General features: G+C 45.5%; 1 protein-coding gene across 5 annotated transcripts in view; it reads right to left on the bottom strand.

Annotated features, from left to right (window-relative positions):
- LOC147106110 (ELKS/Rab6-interacting/CAST family member 1-like) overlaps window positions 1-24,492 on the bottom strand; it is a 1,260,296-nt gene that overhangs the window by 607,605 nt on the left and 628,199 nt on the right. For all 5 annotated transcript variants that reach the window (XM_086008889.1, XM_086008886.1, XM_086008887.1 and 2 more), the window contains one exon: window positions 20,162-20,322. In XM_086008889.1, coding sequence (XP_085865015.1) covers window positions 20,162-20,322 — 161 coding nt within the window. The remainder of the gene's footprint in view (window positions 1-20,161; window positions 20,323-24,492) is intronic.

Raw genomic sequence — 24,492 nt, 5'->3', positions numbered from 1 at the left:
AAGTATTGTAAGAGAAAATAACAGAATGCACACTACAATGTAAAAAGGTGTAGTAATTGAAAAAAGTTGCACATATAAATAATTCCCAAGTTAATTCTTCAATCTGACCCATCGTTTTGAGCTGCTAGCATGTTCAACAAGGTACCCATGTGAAATAACAACAGAAAATGCTGGAAATACTCAGCAGGCCAGGCAGCATCCATGGAGAGAGAAACAGAGTTAACTTTTCAGGTCTGGGACCCTTCATCAGAACTGGAAAAAGCTGGAGATATAACATATTAAGCAGGTGCAGAGACGGAGGGGTTAGGAGGGGAGGAAGGAATTGAAGAAGGTACCCATGCGGTTGGAGTGTTAGGGGTGTTTCTAAGGTTTCCCAGATTTTTTTTTCTTCAGGGAGAGTGAAGAGTACTGAGGCAGTGCTGCACCATTGAAGCTGCTTTCTTTTCCATGACATATAGTTAAAGGAGGGCAGGATGTTCCTCTGATGTCCTAGCCAGCATTTATCTCTCAACCAACACTACCAAAACAGATAACAGGACATTAACTCATTTGCTGTTTGTCAGATCTCGCTGTATGCAAATTAGTGGCTGTATTTCTCTATACTGTATATCAACAGTGACTACACTTCAACAGAAATTCATTGGCTAGGAAGCAGTTTTGATATCCTGAGGATATGAAAAAATAAGCTGCTGATGAAATTTAATTGTAAGCCAATGAAGTAACCTCAAGCTCAAAATCCTTTTATAAGAGTCTTGTGCAAGACTGATCATGTCCATTTGTGAAAAGAACCCATTGCATGACAAAAGAAAACCAGACACACTCACATAGCAGGTTTTCCTGTACATTCTCATTTCTGCAAAACATCGTAATGTCTGCTCAAAAGATGTTTTTTATAAAGTTCAGAAGTCTGTACTACAGAGTAATAGGATTTGGATCAGCGGAAGCAATCTTCCACTTGCTAGATTCCCAGTCTTAGCTGTGCTGCCAAGAGAAGACAACATGTACTTCCTTCTAAGGGGAAAAGAAAACCAGACAGAGTGTCAACCAAAGCTGCCCTTGCAATTTATTGACAACTGGTTTGAAAGCAGCAGTAAGTGGGAAATGCTAGCCCAGCCTTCTAGCCATGGGGGAGCATCGGGCAACTAAAGCATCTGGAAGAGAAGAAAATACCTGAAGCAGGGATCCTCAATTGCTTTTCTTAATAAAGAAAAAATAAGTATAAAAATCTTGGAAATCATTCTGTATTTTGGGGATTACAGATTAACATTCAAGGATGGACAGTACCATAACAAAACCCAATTTTGTTCTAGTGATGCAAGGGAATTAAAGAGATAGTGATTTTTGTTCAGCAAAGTAACATACAGTATCTAGATTTTCCAGCACAGTCTGCCTCATTTTAAGGCAATAATTGGATGGCTTGGAGTGAAAAATGTGTAGAAATGATTGGTAGTTGAAGCAACTGCAACCACTGGGGGTACTTCATTTAAATGTTAGTTTGGGGCATTTCAATCCTGCACATCATTTCCCACTGTTCTGGTATGCAGGACATCAAACTTTAATCACACCCGCGTGATATGGACATCCAGCATTGTTAGTCAGGAGGTCACGGAAAGATATTGGCCTGTAATTTCCGATAGGAGGCTTCCTGCGTGCGGATGCCTCCTATCGGAAAAAAATCTACGAACTTACCCGAGGGCTCCCGAGGTCCAGACACTTCCGCTCCTGGGCCTCTCCAAAGTCGAAATGTGCAGGGCCCATGCATCCCAGAGGCGCATGGAGTTCACAAGCATCCCTTGGATCACGTGGGCCAGGCCAGCCAATAGGAGACGGGAATCTCCCTTCATACCTTTGACAGATAGACCTGTCAAATATATGAATGGAGATCACCCCAAAAACACAGTAAAACATTGAATTATTTTTTTTAAACCATCACGTTTTTAAAATGAGTTAAAGGTACATTAAATTAAATGTTTTAAATAAAAATCTAATTTTTTGAAAAAAATAATTAAAGGCCTAGAAATTCACTATGGCCCCGCCAGCTGGCTAGCGCCCAAAAGTTAGCGCTGGGCGGGAAGCCTATAGCGATCGTCAGATATTCATTGTTAGCGCCCCAATTCGGAACCGGGCGCTATACCAGGGTGTGCCCGCCTCCGCTTAGGGCGCTGACACTGAATATCAGCGCTCTTGGCGCTGCTGCGCCAGCCGCTGCGGAGCGGCAGGCTGCGGTACTGCAGGCCTCCTCCTTCTCTTAAGGGGGAGCTGCCTGCAATGGGGAGATCGCCGCTGGATAGTGCCGGCAAATGAGCCCGGCACCACGGAGAAGTGCCGGGCTCGCGGAAAGCAGCCGGCAATGCCGCGGGGGGGGGGGGGGGGGGGGGGGAGGCCGGGGAAGGAGGTGCGGGCAGGCGGCCGCCGAAAAAGCAGCCGGCCGCACCTTCCGCTTTAAAGCGCCCCACTAAGGCAGCAGGACGGCCCCGTTTTCTGGTCGCTGTTTGCGGCCGCTTCGGAGGAGGCGGCCGCAACTAAATATGGGGATCGGGGCGGAACCGGGGCACTGCGCACACCGATGACGTCATCGGTGCCGGCGCAGCGCTAACGGCTACCGCCGCCAATACTGCTGCGCTGAATATCTGCGCAAACTCATTTCTGGCGCAAAATCACTCTTTAGGCGTTAACTGGGCGCAAAGCTGGCAGCGCCTTAATGAATTTCTAGGCCAAAGTTTTTTACAGGGCTAAAAATAAACTTACCTTTTTTTAAAGTATTTTAAAATTATAAATGAGTGAAATTTTTTTTTAAACTTTTTTTCAACGCTTATGCTGCTAAAAGTAGACTTTTACCAGGCGTAAGATTTCTAAGGGTTTTCAGCGGGCGAAAGTTCTGCAGAAAGCGGAACTCTCCCCCCCGCAGAGGCCCTTCCCCAGGGCAGGCGTCCAATCTGTCAAAAGCATTCTTGACAGATCGGAAATGCCGGTTTTCAGCGCATGCGCTTCGCATACCTGAAACCAGCATTTCCGTTGTCCCTACGGGTGTGTACATCGTGAGTACACACTCGTAGGCATCGGAAAATACGGGCCAAAGTAATATTGATAAATGTATTTCAGCCATGTCTTAACCATTCTTCTTCATTTGCTTTCGTTTTCTCCCCCCTGTTGGTATTTAGGTTCTCATAATCCTTTGTACCATTTGTTGTACATTATTTTCTGCCTCCAGCGCCATTGCTAGCACCAACAAGTTTCTCAATGGGAAGGTGCGTGGGATGAATTGAAAGAATCATAGAACATTACCCCACATCCTATCTAATCGCTCCACCTTCTCTTCTTGTACCCTTAGTCCCACTATCACACTTTCGTATTAACTAATATTAATTTGGTATCTCTGCCATTCCTTCATTGTCTATGAGAAGATTTCTTTTGTCATCTCTAATCAGCACTACACTTCACTCTTTTACTTTTGATGTGTTTATAAAATCCTTTATTATTTCCCTTTATGTTCCTTTATAGTCTTGCTTAATACCCTCTCTTTGCCTTCCTAATTTTTTTCTTCCCCCTACATTGCTGGATTTTCTTTTGCATTATTAACCCTAGATTTGTCATATGTATAGCTTTTAAATCTTGTTTTAATTAAAATTTCTCTGCCGATCCCAGTAACCCAGCTTTTTGGAGTTCAGAAGAATGAGAGGCGATCTTATTGAAACATATAAGATTGTGAAGGGGCTTGATCGGGTGGATGCGGTGAGGATGTTCCCAATGATGGGTGAAACATACATAGATACATAGAGATAGGAACAGGAGTAGGCCATTCGGCCCTTCGAGCCTGCTCCGCCATTCAATGAGATCATGGCTGATCTTCGTCAGAGATCATAGCTGATCTTACCAGTTCAGTACCCCGTCCCCGCCTTTTCTCCGTAACCCTTAATCCCCTTAGCCTTCAGAAATATATCCAATTCTCTCTTGAAAATATTTATTGAATTAGCCTTCACAGCCCTCTGTGGCAGGGAATTCCACAGGCTCACCACTCTTTGAGTGAAGAAATTCTTCCTCATCTCTGTTTTAAATGATTTGCCCGCTATTTTTAGACTGTGGCCCCTGGTTCTGTGCTCCCCGGCCATTGGAAACATTCTCTCTGAATTCAGCCTGTCCAGGCCTGCCATAATTTTATATGTTTCGATGAGATCCCCTCTCAATCTTCTAAACTCCAGTGAGTACAAGCCCAAACTATTTAATCTCTCTTCGTAGGTCATTCCCGCCATTCCAGGTATCAGCCTGGTGAATCGCCGTTGCACTCCCTCCATGGCAAGAACATCCTTCCGCAGATGGGGCGACCAAAACTGTACACAATACTCCAGATGCGGTCTCACCAGCACCTTGTACAGCTGTAGTAAGGTATCCCTATTCCTATACTCGAACCCCCTTGATATGAAGGCCAACATACCATTTGCCTTCTTGATCGCCTGTTGCACCTGCATGCTCTCCTTCAGTGACTGGTGCACAAGAACACCCAGGTCCCTCTGCACTTCCCCATCTCCCAATCTATTGCCATTTAGATAATAATCTACCCTCCTGTTTTTACCCCCAAAGTGGATAACCTCGCATTTATCCACATTATAGTGCATCTGCCACGTATCTGCCCATTCCCCCAACCTGTCCAAATCGCACTGTAGCCTCCTGACATCCTCATCAGAGCCCACCCCTCCTCCTAGTTTAGTGTCGTCAGCGAATTTGGAAATATTGCATCCAATTCCCTGATCCAGATCATTTATATATATTGTGAACAGCTGGGGTCCCAGGACAGATCCTTGCGGCACCCCGCTGGTCACTGCCTGCCACTCCGAAAACGAGCCGTTTATTCCAACTCTCTGTTTTCTATCCGCCAGCCAGTTCTCTATCCACGTTAATACTTTGCCCCCAATCCCATGAGCCTTAATTTTGCATGATAATCTTTTGTGTGGAACCTTATCGAAGGCTTTCTGGAAGTCAAGGTACACCACATCCACTGGCTCTCCCCCATCTATTTTACCAGTTACTTCCTCAAAAAATTCCAGCAGATTAGTCAAACACGATTTACCCTTTGTAAATCCATGTTGACTCTGTCCGATCCTTTCCCCATTTGTCAAGTGCTCCGCTATTTTATCCTTAATAATGGACTCTAGCATTTTGCCCACAACCGATGTAAGGCTTACTGGTCTATAATTCCCTGCTTTCTCTCTACCCCCCTTTTTAAATATTGGGGTAACATTAGCTACCCTCCAATCCACGGGTACTGTTCCCGAGTCAATGGAGTTCCGGAAGATGATCCTTAGAGCATCTGCTATCTCCAGGGCCACCTCCTTAAGTACCCTAGGATGTAGTTTATCAGGCCCCGGGGATTTGTCGGCCTTCAGTCCCCTCAACTTACCCAACACCATATCCCTAGAGATACTAATTTCTGTCAGCTCCTCCCTCTCATTAGTCCCTATGTTTGCCGATATTCCTGGGAGGTTATTTGTGTCCTCCTTTGTGAATACAGAACCAAAGTATGAGTTTAATTGGTCTGCCATTTCCTTATTCTCCATTATATATTCTCCCGAATCGGACTGCAAGGGACCGACTTGGGATTTTACCAGTCTTTTCCTCCTGATATACCGATAAAAGCTTTTGCAGTCTGTCTTTATGTTTGCTGCAAGTTTACTTTCGTATTCTATTTTCCCCTTCCTGATTAATCCCTTTGTCCTCTTTTGCTGTATCCTGTACTGCCCCCAATCTTCCGGTCTGGTGCTTTTTTTTGCCAGTTGATATGCCCTTTTTTTTGATTTTATGCTGTCCCTAATTTCCCTCGTTATCCACGGTTGAGTCACCTTTTTAGGTTTATTTTTATGCCAAACCGGTATAAACATGTTCTGGAATTCTTCCATTCTATCTTTGAATGCTTGCCATTGTCTCTCCACTGTCAATCCCCCCAGAAACACCACCCAATCAATCTTACCCAATTCCCGTCTCATACCCTCGTAATTCCCTTTATTTAAGTTCTGGACCTTAGTCTCTGATTCAATTTCCTCACTCTCCATCTCGACTGAGAGCTCGATCATATTATGATCGCTCTGACCCAAGGGGCCTCGTACAAGAAGATTGCTGATAAGTCCCTTCTCATTGCACAATACCCAGTCTAAAATGGCCTGATCTCGAGTCGGCTCCTCGACATATTGGTCCAGATAACCGTCCCGAAAACATTCCAGGAATTCCTCCTCCTCAGAATTTTTACTAATTTGGGTAGTCCAATCAATATGTAAATTAAAGTCACCCATGATGACAGCTGTGCTCTTATCGCACGCTTCTCTAATTTCCCTTTTTATGCCTTCCCTCACCTCCATATTACTATTTGGAGGCCTATATATCACACCCACTAACGTTTTCCTCCCCTTGCTATTTCTCATTTCTACCCATACAGATTCCGTTTCATCCGAGTTAATATCCTTCCTTTCCATTGCATTAATCCCCTCCTTTACCAGCAATGCTACCCCACCTCCCCTACCTTTTTGCCGATCCTTCCTAAATATTGTATATCCCTGGATGTTAAGTTCCCAGCCTTGCCCACCCTGCAGCCACGTTTCTGTAATCCCAATCAAATCATACTTGTTTACCTCTATTTCCACAACTAATTCATCCACCTTGTTCCTAATGCTTCTAGCATTAAGATACAAAGCCTTCAGGCTTGCTTTTTTCACACTCTCATTATGAATTAGTTTGGCCCTTTGTGTTTCTCTCCTTTGCTTATTGCTTCTCACCTTTCTACCATCTATTTCTGACTTCATATGACTTCCCTCTTTTCCATGAAACTAGAACTAGGGGGCATAATCTTAAAATAAGGAGCTGCTCATTCAAAACTGAGATGAGGAGAAACTTCTTCACTCAGAGGATGGTAGGTTTGTGGAATTTGCTGCCCCAGAAAGCTGTGGAAGCTACATCATTAAATAAATTTAAAACAGAAATAGATAGTTTCCTAGAAGTAAAGGGAATTAAGGGTTACGGGGAGCGGGCAGGAAATTGGACATGAGTCTAGGTTCGGAATGGTCATGGCCCTGTGGGTAGTGGAGTGGGCCCAGGGGCCGTGTAGCCTTGTTCTGCTCCTACTGTGTTCTAATTCTGTTAGATTTCAGGAGATGGTTTTATTCCTGTTCCTGGCTGGGGTGGAGATCGCCTTTACAGAAGGTAAGTACTGTAGAAAATATAGGGACAGAGTGATCTCCTGGAAGAATTTTGATCGCCTAGATGGGTCGGAGAGGAATTTCCCAGATTTTTTTCTCCCAAATTGGCCATTGGGTCTTTATCTGGTTTTTCGCCTCTCCCGGGAGATCACATGGGTTCGGGTGGATGCAGAGTGATAGAAGATTTGAGGTTAGGATCAGATCAGCCATGATCTTATTGAATGGTGGAGCAGGCTCGAGGGACCGATTGGCCTACTCCTGCTCCTATTTTTTATGTTCTTATGTTCTTATGTTGCACCCTGTTTAATTCTTGTGGGAATATGTCTAGTCGGTACTTCAATTATCTCCTGTTTTAACTTTCCCATTGTTTGTCCACTATCATTTTTGCCAATTTAACCTATTGAAATTAACTATTTTACTGTTCCCTCTCCTTTAAAATTTTTATATTGAACTTAATTACATTATGGGCACTGTTTTCTAGATGTTCTACTACTCTTGCCTTATACATACTGTTACATTTCCTAGAACTCGATCCAGCACTGCCTCCTTCCTTGTTGAGACTGAAAACATGTCAATCTACAAAGCAGTCCTGGTTAACTTTTAGAAACCCCTCCCCTTCTTTGCCATTTGTGTTACTTTCACCCCAATCTATTCTGGAAAATTAACGTCAAGTATTATTATAGCTCTGTTGTTTTTATAGGAAGGCCTATGGGGGGAACATGTACAGATCAAGTCACATGAGAGATGCTCTATGCCCACCTGTCTGTACCCATACACTTGCATCTGTACACAGAGGTGCACATATATTGCTTTGGTAGATGAACAGTGCAGGTGGAAGGAAGCTCCTCTTCCCAAAGGAAGCTGGAGCAACAAACCCAATGACACTCAGATATGTAAATACCTGATGAACAAGCACCCTAAACACGGTATGCCATGGTTTCAGTGGCACTGCATGGAAGAAAACAAGCCATGGAGATCATGCCACACTGATGAACTGCACCCTAGATGTGACCAACCATTTCTGAAGGCCTTAAAAGATCTACCTGGCATTGACTGTGGGGAACTGTCTGCTCAGGCTCTGAGTCAGCAGAGAGACAGATGTAGAGGTATGACACGTGCTGTAAAGAATATCTGTAGCTATCATGCAATATCCAATGACAGTAATGGCCAAATGTGGCCTGAAACTTCGCTCCACTCCCTTGCAGGCATGCTGCAACACTAACTTATGGGCACAGAGTGAAGTCTCTTCACAGCCACATTATGCAGTATTACCTCCACCTCAGCAGCCATTAAACAGGAGGTTGGTTTGGGAGGTTGGAAACGCTTCAACGACACCCTCAAAGCCTCCTGGAAAAAGTGTAACATCCCCCACTGACACCTGGGAATCCCTGGCCCAAGACCGCACAAAGTGGAGGAGAAGCATCCGGGAAGGCGCCGAACACCTCGAGTCTCTTCGCTGGGAGCAAGCGGAAGCCAAGTGCAAGGAGCGCACGTCAACCCAAGCACCCCACCCACCCGGCCCTTCAACCACCATCTGCCCCACCTGCAGCAGAGACTGTAGGTCCCGCATTGGACTCATTAGTCACCTGCAAACTCATTTTTAATGTGGAAGCAAGTCATCCTCGGCTCCAAGGGACTGCCAAAGGATGAGGTGGTTTGGGCTAATTTGTCACTTGGCTTACAGACTCATCCTACACCTTTGGTTTCCTTTCCTTTTAACTTTGTCTTGTTTCTTCTTAATCCTTTAGCATTGGTAAAGGCTAATAACGGGTTGAAATGTCTTTTGAGGCTCTCCAAAGACTTTTAGAACTTTTGTCACCCAATGATGACAGTTCCATTTAATTGTCCCCATCGCTTTAAATTTTACTTGCATGCAGAATCTGCACTTGAAGCTATTCTAATAAGCTTACCCAGGAAAATGAGCTGCAAAAAGGATACTTCTATTTGAGTAAAAACTATCTAATAGCCATTCAGGTCTAAACTGAGCCAAAAGCAGAAAATCTAGGCTAATGCCTCTTGGGCTTTCCTAAGGCAGTGCTACAATAAATTTCAACTGCAGGAAATATGCTGAAGTCGCAACATCTTGAATGGCAATGGAGTTAGTGCTTGAAACTGCCAACATTGTTGGAAAGTTTGACCTTCATCGTGTCATAACCCAGACAGAGCTTTCATTCCAAGATCGTCTCCTTTATAATTTCTCAGCTGACAGCATATCAACAAACACATGAGGCCACCTGTTTTTAAAAGACTAGAGTTTTGTGTTTCTGCAAAATAAAGGCACTAGATGAATCTTGAGGAAGATTTGCTTTTAAAAAAAAAATCTGAGGGAAGCTCTTCTTACAAGGACATGAACTGGTGGGACAAAATATATGCACCTTTTATCTTTTGCAATCACAGGTTTTGGAAAAAAAATCCTAGCTATTCAGAGAAATGCAGGCATACATCACTGAGCCACTCTGCCAAGTACAGACGAGGTTGCGTGTTTACTCACCTGACATTACAGTAAACACAGTCAATAACCATCTGCACTGAGAGCAGGAACCAATCAACAACTATTATCCATTCTGGATTCACGTCAGGTTGGACAGGAAGAGCCATCATCCCCTAATCCAGAACCAGAATATTTTAGCCAGTTAAGATTCCATTTTGCATTTTTTTCAAGGAATCAGGTCTTTATTTATTGATTTATTTCTGCTCTTCTCTTCCACAAAAGAATACAAAAAACAATTTATTTTGCTCCAAAGTATTAAAGATATTCTCCACAACTGTGTAGTTAAAAGCTATACAAATGATCTGATTCACTCAAAGTGGGGAGCAACAGAAAAATGATCATGACAGTCTGCTTTTTCAATGAGAAAAGCAGACTGTTACAAAATTCACATCTGCACTAGATATTCTCTCAGGTTCAATGTTAGCAATCCCTTGTAAGTAGATCCCACGTCCCATATGGTCAAGACTGATTCATACAATAGCATCACCTGATGATCGTAACAATGAAACCCCACCTTGTATGAGCTGGATACTGTAATCTTGCATGTGGCCTCACATGCATTTCTTCCATCTTCCAGAAGGTGGACTGATAAAAGATCTAATGTGACAAGGCCAACTGTAAATCAACAAGCTGGTTTATTTTACATGTAATTCATGAACAAACAGAATACAATTTTCAATGAATTTCAAACTATTTCACAACATTCCTTGTAACATAGAAAAAAACAAAGCTAGTCACACTATCCCCGTTAGGAGGCTAAATTTACAGTCTAGCAATTCTCTGTAGTTGGCTCTAACTTTAGAAAGAGACATCTTTCTCCACTCCAAATTTCTGCAGCTAGATAGGAAGCCAAAGACTTGAGCTCAGATCCTCGTATAGCTCTCCATCTCCGGAGATTGCCCAGTCAAGCCTGCTATTGCCCTCTGACATATCAGCTCTTCACTCAGATTAATGAAGCCATTTCATTCATATTAAGTGTCATTGTTACTGAAATGTCTTAATGAACCCCATTGTCTCAAGCTGATGCAGCAGGATAGAAACAATTTTCTAGCTGCTTTGTCTGGCTTTAACCTGCATTCCCAGAAGCTTGTGTGTTTTGTAGATTTACTCCCTTATGCGCTGAACTTAATAGTAACATTTTAGTATCAATTAGCCAAAAACCCTCCTAGGGCAAATAATCAAAAATCATGAGAAGTGACACAGACATTCTCTCTGTAGTTTGCATTAGTGCATGCATGGACCATGATACTGGTCATGCAATGAATCCTACACAAAATGCTGCTTTCAATCATTATGAACTTACTGAAGCATTTTTCTGCCCCTCCCCCAACATTTTCTGCATCTGTGCATGCATCTTAATTGGTGCAAAAACAAATACTATGTGTCATCGTTGGTTTATTCAGAACACTGGGACCACAACTACATATGTTCATGCCTACATGGTGGATACCTGTACACACTGCCGGTATGTAGTACAGGGATACACTGCAAATGAAACCATACAAGGACAGCAAACAATAATTATATTCCTTTCAAGCCATCAAAACTGATGGGCGACACTCATGTTGGAGGCAGCGGCTCACCTACATTTGCTTCATTTTATTCTCATCTATCTTTAGAAATGAAAAGCAATCAGTTGACTTCAGATAATCATCCTTTGTGATGGTGGTGGGGCGCCTGAGATTCACAAAATGGCCATTGTGGACTAAAACCACCCGGTTGACATATCACAAGGTAAGGTGTAGCACAGATTGGATTAAAGGGAATATTTTACTTTACTGGGGGAGGGGAGGGGGGAAAGAGTCCATGGCAGGAAGGTCCATTTGCACTGCCTTTCAATATCTGTCTTTAAATCTTTAATAGGACACAATTGAGCAAACATTGGAACATAAAGAAATTTTAAAACATTTATGAATATTGTAAGATGAGTGCGCATAAGAGATACAAGTTCTCCCTTGGTGGCCCAGTGGATACAACCTCCACCCAGTGTGTTACGTACAGACTGGGAAGGTCTTGCTTTTGGATTTTATCAATGTTGAATTAGTTAGTATCAGCTATGGCTGAAAGTACATTTGGAATCGCTGGCCCCAGGTTATAGAGCGAAAAAAACAGGCAAAGTTCCTTCTCCTGACTTTTGACAGAAAATGTGAATGTCAAGCGATGTCAGCTTAGCTGCGACAGTCAAATATCCTGCTGTTACTGACTGCCCGGGCTCACAAGGATGGCTACTTTGCCAAGGTACAGATTGCTGTTGTACCGAGCCCAAGAATCAGTACCTTTACAAATATATGTTCAAGACGACAAAATTGACCAGAACATATGCATCAATTTCAGTTATGCAAAGCAACTTTAAACATCATCCAATAAATAATAAGTGGAACAGAGGAACAGCCACCTTCACTGCTTCCTTATTTGAATAATGACATATTTTGCTCATGGCTCTGTCTTTCTTCTTGCTTTAAAAATAGACCCATAGAGAGAATCAGAAGAAATTATTGGATCTGATGCCTAATATCTAGGCATCTGAAAAAAATGAAAATAAGAAGTGCTAAAAACGTGAAAAATGTTGTTATTCAACATGCATCATTGAAAAATAAATTCCTACACTGCACTAAGTAATGTCTGACACGTACAATGGAATAGCTAAGTACAATACAAAAGTAATAGAAAATTAGTGCCGGCAACCCAACTGTACACTCCAGAATCCAGGACTTTATAACAAAACCGTTTCACAGCAAGTTGATGTGCCAAAGTGATAAATGCAACACATTCAAAATAAAAGCAAATTATACCCACTCTCACTATGAACACTATTTAGAAGGACTATATAAAATGCATATTGTGCTGTGAGAAGAAACTGAAGGTGAGATCTTCTGTATGACCATACCCATAAATACTATTCTTGGCAGTGCCAACAATAGGGTTGGGACAGGAAGAGAATAATGTTACAGTGATACATTGCCTAATGGTAATGGCCTGTAAAAATCCAGGTTGTTAAAGATGTGGTGAAAATGGCCAATAAACTGCTAAGAGCCTTTGAATACAGTTAACCATGCAAACAGGCTTAAATTTAATTATTTTGGATAACATAAAAATATAAGATAGTTGCAGTGTAAACAAATCGTACATGCTTTCTTCTGTCCTTTTCAAACTATATGACTGCAGACAACCAAGGTTAAAAAGAGAAAACATTAAGTGGAAATAAAACATTGAGTTGTAATTATCTTGGTAATCTTGGGTTTTTAAATCTTAATGATAGCAGAAGGAAGAAAAAAGAAGGGAGGTGCCATTGTTTTGAGATCCTGAGAAAGCATGAGTTAAGAGTAAGAGATGGTGATTTCAACAGAGTCAGAATGCAGGATGGAAGAAAAAGACTTGCATTTATATAATGCCATTCATGACCTCAGATTGTCTCAAAGCGCTTTACAATCACTTCCTTTGGAGTGTAATCACTGTTGTAATGTTGGAAGTGCGGCAGCCAATTTGCGTACAATAAGGTCCTACAAACAGCAATGAGATAAATGATGTGATAATCTGTTATAGGTGTTAAAGGTTGAGGGATAAATGTTGGCCAGGACACGGCGAAGAACTCCCCGGCTCTTCTTCAAATAGTGCCTTGAGATCTTTTACGTCCACCTGAGGGGGCAGACGGAACCTCGGTTTAATGTCTCGTCCGAAAGCCATACCTCCGACACTGCAGCACTCCCTCAGTACTGCACTGAAGTGCTAGCCCAGAATATGTGCTCAAGTCTATGGACATAGGAACAGGAGTAGGCCATTCAGCCCCTCCAGTCTGTTCCACCATTCAATTAGATCATGGCTGATCTGTATCTTAATTCCAGTTACCCAGCTTGGTTCCATTTCCCGTAAAACCCTTACTTAACAAAAATATATCAATCTCAGTTTTTAAATTTTTCAATTGACCTAGCATTAACCAATTTTTGGGTGACAATGTCATCTTCTTGTCTACTCTGGGATGTCCACAGTACAGCTGACTTATTGTGTCCAAAAATTACAATCCAATAATCAGGTGAAACACTAAACTGCATTATATTGCCAAATAATATAGCCTACTTTTTAATTATAACTCTTCACATAGCTCAAGCAGCAAATATGTCCTATCATTTTGCTGCAAGCCTTAGAGTATCAATACCTTTTGCGCTACATTGCAAAAGAACAGGCAAGCCTGTGAAATAGTCACCACGAGTTTTAATACCTAAACTCAATTCTGACTTGCAATTCTCTTGTAAATTCCTTTTGCTAGCTATGCCTCTCATTTAAATTTCATTTCTACAGTTAAAATATGGAAGAAGTTGAATTATTGCACATACCACCTGCAGCTTTGATTGTGCACATTAATTTGAATGAGGGTCATGGTAATGTTCCTATGAAGGTTTAGAGCTCATTTTGCATCATGCTTATCGGGCTTCAAATTACATTAAGGAATTGAACCATAAATTTGAATTTCTGCTCTTGCATTTAAAAAAAAGTCAAGTTTATTAGCATATAATCATAGACTTTGCACAGTGTGAGAGAAAGGAGCGCTATTAGGCGGTAGACTTCACAAATCTACATCTACATTAAGACTCATTTTGAAAAAGTTTTATAGAGGAGAGAGCTACAATGTTAGAATAACTACTGGTGAAAAAATCCAACCCTGTGATTTCAATAGTACATTGAACCAGGGGAAAATTGAACATCAGTATCTTTAAGAACACTTGCGCCAAGATTTTCCTTACCTCGGCGGGTCTGGGGCAGGCAACGCTGGTGGCAGGTCCTGACCCCACTGCTGGCTCCATCTTGCACTGAAAAATGATATTCTGTTAAGCCTGCCCAGCGCGTTTCCCAGGCCAATTAGAGGAAGCGGGTCTGGTGACGTCATTCATGACACGCCATCAGCCGGTTTCCTTAACGGGACCATGGCCAATTTTCTTTTAACATTTGTGCCATCAGTGTTCTGCAGCACTGAAGTGCTGCAAACACTGACAATGACTGCACAGAGGTACAGGGCTGCACCCAGGTTCTCCCATGACTCCCTCCATATGTACAGAGTCAGAGCACGCAGGGAGGTCCTCTTCCCTTCCGATGGGCGGAAGAGATCTCCCCAGGCGACCAACACAGCCTGGTTGCACATTGCAGAGGTGGTCACAAGCAGGGATGTGGTCAGGAGGACCTGGGTGCATTGGCGCATACCTTTCAATGATCTCATTAGATCACAAAACGTTAGTACAAAGCCACACTCACCTTCATCCTACTGTGCCTCTCATCACATCCCCATCACTCTGCCTTCCCTTCTCCTGCACATCCTTACATGCACATCCACCCATCCCTCTCTCTCTCTATCTACTTTATCACATCCCCATCTCACTAGCCTACCCTCACACTCACCCTCATCCGAGGGCCATCATACCAACTAACAGCCCACAAGGGTAACCACTTGAGTCTTTTACCCAATATTCATGTAAGGTTTCTGTTAATGTGCTGTCAAACATTGAAACCTTTATTTTCAACACTTTCTGTTCTTAGTGAGTTACAGTGAATGGTGAGATAACGGTACCCCCCACAATGGTGGTGAGTGTGAAAGGAATGGCTTGGACATTGTAGGGATGCTTTATGGTGTTCGTGTGGGGTGGTGCCAACCTGGCGCATCATGTGGCAGCCAGAGTGTACAGCGTCAAGTAAAATAAATCTGGCCATGGTGAGGCCATCCCTGGCAGCAATGTGCTCAGGTACTGATGCCGTGTCCTGTGCAGCATCAGGTGATTGCAGAGAAGGTTGGTGGTGTTGTTGGTGCTGCTGGTGTTGGGGCTGATCGTGGTCGGATTCTGAGGACCAAGGTGAGATAGTATAAAGGGCACCCATGTTGATAGAATAGATGACAGGTGAAGTAGCGATGACAGAAGCATTCTGTCAATGGTAAGAGAGTTCTTCAAATGAGGCAAGAGTGGATGGAGAGTGGAAAGTGGAAAGCCTGCAGAATCTGTGCTGGAAATAGACTGAGAAACAGCTGAAGAAAGTGATGATCTGTCAGGTGGGAGCTTTTACTGTACATTTGAAGCCGTCAAGAAATCAGCTGGAGCAATGGCCACTGAACTCCCGCCTCAGGTTGACAGCCATGTCCCGAACAGCGTGGTTCCCGTGGCCATGAAGTTAAGTGAAAAGCTAAGTTAAAAAAGCCTGTTAATGATATGTCAACTAGATGCTAATGAGTTTTATTAGGTTGCCCACTGCTGCCCGTCGGGTTGGCTCAGTGCGGACAGACCCGACCTTGGGAAAGGCGTGTTGCAGCCGGTTGACATCGGGTTCTTGACCCGCTGTCAAAAATTTTTTTCCCACCCAACTGCCACCGACCCCCTGGAAAATCCAGCCCTCCCAGATATTTCCCCACATAAGGAAAGAAAGTCAGAGGGAGAATTATCCCAGCTGCTGTTTTTCACCCTTTTATAATGGTGGAATTGGCAGAATCCTGGGAGCAAATCTCCAACTCATCTTCTGAGTGTGCTGATACAGGGAAGGAACAAAAAACATAACCAAAATATTGGCAGGTGTCATTTCCCCGAATAATTTGAACTCCTGATTCCTCCCCCAAAAGAACAAAATTCAGATGTTAGCAACTTTCAAGATGCTATTTGAACTGTTAGGTGATAAAAATACTGGCGGCTATGCTTAGTGTTAGTTTGAGAAAAAGAGGTTTCAGTTCATATCAATTAATTGCTGCTTTCTTTGACTTAGAATTGACAATACTCTGAATCAAACAATGCAATGTTGTCCAAAAAAAAATGACTTTACTGCTGAGAAGATTAAGTAATTGAATCAACTATACTAAATACAATCTCATGGGGAAAAACTGCTGAATTCTTGTTCCCTGGAATGTCAAGTGCATCCTGCTGGCATTACTATAGAACATAGTCATCAGCACTAGTTGTTTTTGCACTGACCATAAATCCTAATCGCTGCAATACACCACATTGACTTGCATTTTCATATGAAACAAATCATCACCATGGAGCACTTCGACCTTTTTACTACTGCGATGGCCATAGTGGGATCGCCTCCACACAATGCCACATAACATCCTTATAGTACAAGAGTAAATAACCACCTATTTTGCACACTTTACTTTAAAAATAAACATTTTATTTGCATAAATCTGTATTTTTTCTTGACATGATCATTTCACATTTAAATATACCGTGCTCCTATGGTCACTTATACAGCCCTTGTGCATCTCTGCAGGAGTTAGCGCTGTTCAGGCACTCAACACGCCTGTGCATGAAGCAGCTGATCTCACCCACTAAAGTCAGGTCAGCATATTTGAATATTTTTCTAGTGCTCCAAGTGCTAGGACAGGGGGGGGCGGCTGGTGTGGTGGGGGCACAGCAACTGGAATGTCAGGTGTTAGAATGCAGTCCAGAGCTACTGGGTGTCTATTCAGCACTGGCAGCTTCATCCAGCATGAGGAATGGGCATAGGGCAACCCAGTAGAGGTGGCACTAGGCAGGGTTTTTTTTTTAAACTGGAACTTCCCCTTCAGTTCCTGTTCCAAATGGACAATGTTTTGGCTGCAAAACTGCTCAGGCACTCCAGCAGTATTATTTGGAGGCCCTGTAATTTAATTTTTTGTCAGTAGGCCAAGTCCTAAGTCTCCCAAATGTTCAGTTTATAACAGCAAGGTGAGCGCTGTGGGTGGAGCCTCCCTGAGGTTGAAAGATTCAGTGTGGAACCCATCTAAAATAATTACATTATTTACATAAGGCCTATGCACGCTGGTTGAATGGCCCCATTTTAGGTTTCCAAATCACCAACCAGAAAATCAAGCACACTGTGCACTGAGCATGTGGAATCAGGTGCCTGATTTTTTTGATCCATGCCGTTGTCACAGCTCTATATCATGGATAAGGCCTCATTAAATCAAGGCTAAAATATGAAAGTAAGCCTTTTTAAAAATAAACTACTATTCCTTCTTGTACACATGTGCTAGAATATTTTATTTATTTTAAAAAGAACATGAGAATCAACAATTCTGTTGACAAACTTAAATTGCTGATTTTACCCACTATTCTTTCTACCTCCTCTGAACTTTATTTCCACAGCAAAGCCCAAGATCAACAGAAGTGTACGATCCATGTTATAAATTGGTTACTATGTAGCACTTTACTGTACTGTAGTCATTTTGACAGAATAGGGCCCACAAAGTCTGAACAACCCACATAACCATCTTCAGCCAGAAATGCAGAGTGGATGATCCATATCGGCCTCCTCCTGCGGTCCCCAATATCACAGAAGCCAGTCTTCAGCCAATTCGATTCACTCCACGTGAGATCAAGAAACAGCTGAGCGCACTAGATACAGCAAAGGCTATGGGCCCCGACAACATCCAGGCGATCGTGCTGAAGACTTGCGCTCCAGAACTAGCCACGCCTCTAGCCAAGCTGTTCCAGTGCAGCTATAACACTGGCATCTATCCGACAATGTGGAAAACTGGCCAAGTATGTCCTGTCCACAAAAAGCAGGACAAATCCAACCCGGCCAATTACAACCCCATCAGTCTACTCTGAATCATCAGCAAAGTGATGGAAGGTGTCATCGACAGTGCTATCAAGTGGCACTTACTCACCAATAACCTGCTCACGGATGTCCAGTTTGAGTTCCGCCAAGACCACTTGGCTCCCAACCTCATTACAGCCTTGGTCCAAACATGGACAAAGGAGCTGAATTCCAGAGGTGAGGTGAGAGTGACTGCCCTTGACATCAAGGCAGCATTTGACTGAGTGTGGCATCAAGGAGCCCTAGTAAAACTGAAGTCAATGGGAATCGGGGGGGTGGGGGGGGAAACGCTCCACGAGCACAAAGGAAGATGGTTGTGGTGATTGAAGGTCAATCATCACAGCCCCAGGACATCGCTGCAGGAGTTCCTCAGGGCAGTGTCCTAGGCCCAACCATCTTCAGCTGCTTCATCAATGACCTTCCCTCCAACATAAGGTCAGAAATGGGGATGTTTGCTGATGACTGTGCAGTGTTCAGTGCCATTCGCAACTCCTCAGATAATGAAGCAGTCCATGCCCACATGCAACAAGACCTGGACGACTTTCAGGCTTGGGCTGATAAGTGGCAGGTAACAGAAGTACCAGCAAGCGAGATTCTAACCACCTCCCCTTGACATTCAACGGTATTACCATCGCCAAATCCCTCACCATTAACATTCTGGGGGGTCACCACTGACCAGAAACTTAACTGGACCAGCCACATAATTACTGTGGCAACAAGAGCTGGTCAGAGGCTAGGTATTCTGTGGCGAGTGTCTCACCTCCGGACTCCCCAAAGCCTTTCCACCATCTACAAGGCACAAGGAGTGTGATGGAATACTCTCCACTTGTCTGGATGAGTGCAGCTCCAACAACACTCAAGAAGCTTGACACCATCCAAGACAAAGCAGCCCGCTTGATTGGCACCCCATCCACCACCTTAAACATTCACTCCCTCCACCAGCGGCGTACCATGGCTGCAATGTGTACCACCTACAAGATACACTGCAGCAACTCGCCAAGGCTTCTTCGGCAGCACCACCCAAACCTGCGGCCTCTTCCACCTAGAAGGACAAGGGCAGCAGGCGCATGGGAACACCACCAACTCCAAGTTCCCCTCCAAGTCACACACCATCCTGACTTCGAATTATATCGCCGATCCTTCATCGTCGCTGGGTCAAAATCCTGGAACTCCCTCCCTAACAGCACTGTGGGAGAACCCTGATCACACGGACTGCAGCGGTTCAAGGCAGCAGCTCACCACCACCTTCTCAAGGGCAATTAGGGATGGGCAATAAATGCTGGCCTTACCAGTGACGCCCACATCCCATAGACGAATAAAAAAAAACTAAAAACATACAAATCATTTAGGAAAAAAATAATTCTTTTGAAAAAAAACTATGAAGAACAATATGTATACAAAATCTCTCTGAAAATGATTTCCTTTTACAAACAGCAGAATGTACTACGTTCATTTATTATTTTCGCATGCAATCAAGAACCAAAATCTGCCTTTTCTTCAAGTGTTCATTGAATAGATAATACAAACCTGTTGGTTTCGCAGATAATACTGACAAAACCATACTTTTTTGGTATAGATCCCTCTGCTCTGATTCCGAATCAAGAGAGATGCTCTTCCATGACTTCCAACAATTGCACTCAAAGGATCCATGGCCTGGCCCACCTTCCTGTGGAGAAACACCTAATCCCTGCTCAACATTTCCTCAAGGGTGGAATAGCTGAAAAACACTGACTGAGGAACTTTGGACATGAATCTATGTCCTACTGTGTGCTATTCATTCAAATACTGAATAAGAACTCATAATCCATTTTGCAGCAATATACTACTGCTTTAAAGTAGAGGAGAAATGAAAAGGGATTTAGGAAATCAAAAAACTGTGTGGGTGAGGTAGAAGGAATACTACCTCATAATTGAAACATTGAATTGAAAAGATTGCCCTTACTTCATTTCAAGGACTTCCTCTAGGTGCTTCCTCCTCTCGGCACGCAGATTAGTGAGGTGGGCTTCCTTTTCTGCGAGGGACTGCTGGGTAGAGGACAGTTTGGTTTTCATCAGTTCCAGTTCTTGTTTCACTTTTTCCATCGCTGTCATTAACTCTTCCACCTACAAAGCCAAATATTTCAGGTATATTTAAACAACAGTAAAGTTTAACACTAACATTCAAAGCAATATTAATTCAAACATTATAAACACCGAGCTGCATCCATATACAGTACAATTAAAATAGCTGTGCTTACTATCCGACAAACCTAAAACTTTTCACAGGCTTTCACAAACTTGTAATTGGACACATGGGCCTAGAAATTCAGTATAGCCACGTTTGGGGCGCTACAGCAAGGCGTTCGCTAACTTTTGCGCCCGGTGCAACTTCGCGCCACCTTCGCCGATATTCAGTTGCATCGCCCCAAGAGGTTGCTGCTGCGCTAAAGCAGGCGATGCACGACTATCATTAGGCGCTAAGCCGGCGATCCGGGGCGCAAACACCGAAGGCGGGCGCAGCGCAGGTGCGGCGAGTTGCTCATTGAGGCCAGACAGTCAGGCGCCGGTCAGCACTTAAAGGGGGAGGGTGGAATTGCTTGGCTGCCACGCCCTGCACACTGCAGCCCTAAGGCAAGGCCTGAACACTGCTTCTGGAACAGCTCCACACCCAGGAGAATGGAGAAGGCCAGGGAGAGAGCGCAGCGCTTCGGCGAGGGTGACCTGAGGCTGCTGGTTGGCGCAGTGGACCGCAGGCGCCATATCCTCTTCCCCGAGGGTGGCAGGAGGCCGCTGCCCGCCGAATATCGGAAAGCGTGGAGGGATGTGGCAAACAGGGTCACGTCCAACAGCGTGGTTGGCAGGACACCAACCCAGTGCCGGAAAAAATTCAACAACCTCACTCGGGTTGTCAGGGTGAGTACCCTTTCCAGTATCCTCCTCATCCCTGCATGTGCACCTCACTTTATGGCCAAACAGGTCTGGAAGCCCTAATGGCCAGCCCTCATCCAGCAGTTATGGGACTGTCATGAAAAGCACTTGCGCAATCAGGACTTTAGACACTGTCAGGGCTATTCGACCATGGGAGGCAGTGCGGGCAAGATCAGGGCTTGACACTGTCAGGGCTAATCGAACATGGGAGGCAGTGCGGGCAAGATCAGGACTTGACACTGTACTTAGAGGCGGTTCTTTCTCTTGCAGGCCAAGCTGGCGCATAACAGAAGACAGCAGCGACAGACCAGGGGAGGCCGTCCTGACCTGAAACAGCTGAGCGACCTCGAGCAGCGAGTGGAGCAGATCATGGCAGGCCGGCTGAGTGACCCCGTTGCCACTGGAGATGCTGACCCTGTTCTGGGCACCAATGGTAAGGTCATCACCTTTTTGACCTCTCCCTTTCCACTTGCGCCTCACGCCAGCATCCTTTGCCACTATCGAACCAATGCAGTGCACAGCAGCACTCATGCCTCCCTCGCTGCCGCCCTGTCCTCACTCTAAAGCAATTCTTGTGCCTCCCTGCTTTCAGATGGTGACTCGCCAGGTGAGGAGGCGGCCCCTCAAGCTGGCACTGTGTCCGAGTCAGACATAGAGGAGGAGGAAGAGGAAGCCAGCCCATCAGGGACACCCTCAGCCGAGGCAGCCCATGGCCACGATGGTGACACGTCTTCCCTGGAGGGGAGCAGGGGGGAAGGGTCGGAGGATAGTGAAGCTCCGGGGACCAGCGGGCTGCAGCAACGCGGGAGGGGTGGGGAAGCTCGGCAGCCTTCTCCCCGGAGGGTGAGTGCGGCCTCCAGTCCTGCTACGATGAGCGCAGAGGAGGTACGGCTCCTAGCGGAAATGGGAGCCCAGGCTGAGCGCAGGCACACTGAGTTCATGGCTGCAGTGACAAGGATGCCTGACTCCATAGAGTCACTGGCAAGGAGTCTGCAGGACATCGCGGCAGCACAGGCTAGGAGTCAGCAGGACTTCGCTGCTTCACAGGCGGCTTCTAGCCAAGTGCTCAGTCGTGCCGTGCATTCACTGGCTGCTGTCATGCAGACACAGACCAGGGCCACATGGGCACTAACTGCTGCCACACTCGCTGGATCGGCCAGGCATCGCCGGGGCACTCGCTGTGCCGCAGCAGCCCAGCGGTCTGTGCCTCAGCAGATTGCTGCGCATGCTGCAGTGCTGGCCTGTGCACGTGCCAATGTCTCAGCCGACCAGGGAGTGCCTGTGATCTGTCAGGTTGGCAGCATTCCTGCAGCCAACACTGTCACTCCTCCATTGCAGCTGCCACCAGCTGTTGGGCAGACTGCTGCCGCCCAAGCAGAGTTGGAGCAGTCAGCAGCCGGCCCCTCCAGGCCCAGTGCTGGTCCAGGCCGACCCCCAAGGGCATCTGCCGTCTCACCATCTGACCCTCAGCAGCCTTCCCCCAGCCTTGCTGCAGCCACTGGGGTCCCATTGAGGAGGAGCTGCAGGGCGGGTAGGGGCCAGTCACGGAAGCGAAATGGATCACCCTTGCAGGGGAAAAAGTAGAAGGTGTGGCCAAATGTTTTGTTTTACTTATAAAAGCCGAGACTGGTGTATTTGTCTCATATATAAAAGCCGAGACTGGTGTATTTGTTTCATATTTAAAGGCCGAGACTGGTGTGTTTGTTTCATATTTAAAGGCCGAGACTGGAATATTTGTTTTACTTGTAAAGGCCAAGACTGGTGTATGTGTGTTTTTGGGGGGGTTTCTCTCCATTAGTTTGTCATGTGGGAAGGGCACAGAGGTATCATAGTAAAAAAAATTCTTAAATCGCACTGTCTATGCTTTCTTTTGGAAGTCCTGGTTGCTCTGCTCGGCTGAGGGCTTGTGGAGCGGCTACATTCATCTTCTGCCATTGGCACAAGCCATTCCCTGAGAGGGGGCCTAGAACCGACTTGCAATAAGCCGCCGACGGGCGGCCCTTGCACTTTCTGCCTCCCTCCTGTGCTGGTCCTCCTCCTCCTCTGGTGGTCCTCCAATGTCTGCTGGCAGTGGCTGAGTCCTGCAGTTAGCCAGGTTGTGCAGCATGCAGCACACGACAACGAAATGGGAGACTCGCTCAGGCGAGTACTGTAGGGCTCCCCCGGAACGATCCAGACAACGGAACCGTTGCTTCAGCACGCCGATTGTTTGCTCAATGATGTTCCTGGTTGCCTGATGGCTGTCATTGTATCCCTCTTCAGCAGGGGTGCTGGGCGCACAGAGCGGGGTCATCAGCCAGGTGCACAAAGGATAGCCTTTGTCCCCGAGAAGCCATCCTCGTGGGTGAGGCTGGGCCTGGAACATGTCTGCCACAGAAGTCTGGCGCAGGATGAAGGCATCGTGGCTGCTGCCTGGAAAGCGGGCATTGACAGCTAGGATGAGCTGCCTGTGGTCACACACCAACTGCACGTTGAGCGAATGGTAGCCCTTCCGGTTGCGGTAATCCTCAGCATTCTCTAGAGGTGCCCGCAAAGCCACATGCATGCAGTCAATGGCGCCCTGCACCATGGGGAAGCCCGCTAATGCGGCAAAGCCCATTGCACGCTGTTGCTGCTTGTCAACGGTCACAGGGAAGGAGATGAACTGACGTCTCCTTCTGAAAAGGGCATTGGTCACCTGGCGGATGCAGCAATGTACCGCAAACTGGGAGATGTTGGCAATGTCCCCAGTAGTGGATTGGAAGGAGCCGGTGGCATAGAAGTTGAGAGCCACCATCACCTTCACTGCCACCGACAGAGACGTCCTGCTCCTCAGCTGTGGCTGCAGATCTCTGCGAAGCAGGTGGCAGATCTCAGTGACCACCGCCCTTCTGAATCGCAGCCTCCGAACACACTGCTCCTCAGACATGTTCAGATATGAGAACTGCTGGCGGTATACCCTGGGTGGGTAAGGCCTCCTTTGCCGACGCCTGTTGGCCCTTCTCCGTCTGGCCATGACTGGCACTCTCTCACGGCGTCTCTGAGCCCTTTGAATGCAATGGAGAAGCCCAACGTTTCCACCTATTGCAGCCCCCATTATATGTTTCCAATCAATGCTATGACTCTGAAGTTAAAGACAAGTGCAAAGCTGTGGCCTGAAGCCACAAGTACCTGTGCGAGTGTTGAGCCAAACCAGAAAGCTCTCTACCTTTGTCTCTCTCCAAAGATCCGTCTCTCACAAAGAAGGAGTGGTGCAAAATGGCTGCCATTTATACTGCAGGAGGAGTCCCCTTTAATTAGCGCCCCCCGCAGCGACTGGGAACCGGTCCCCTCTACCAGTCGCTAGGGGCGCCAGGCGCACAATAGGCCGGCGCCACTGAATTTCCG

This window comes from Somniosus microcephalus, chromosome 16, assembly GCF_052327205.1.
Source record: "Somniosus microcephalus isolate GS21.2 chromosome 16, FLI_Smic_1.0, whole genome shotgun sequence".
NCBI classification, from domain to species: domain Eukaryota; kingdom Metazoa; phylum Chordata; class Chondrichthyes; order Squaliformes; family Somniosidae; genus Somniosus; species Somniosus microcephalus.
Note: the sequence above shows the minus strand (reverse complement) of the source record. Positions and strands in the feature narration are given on the sequence as shown.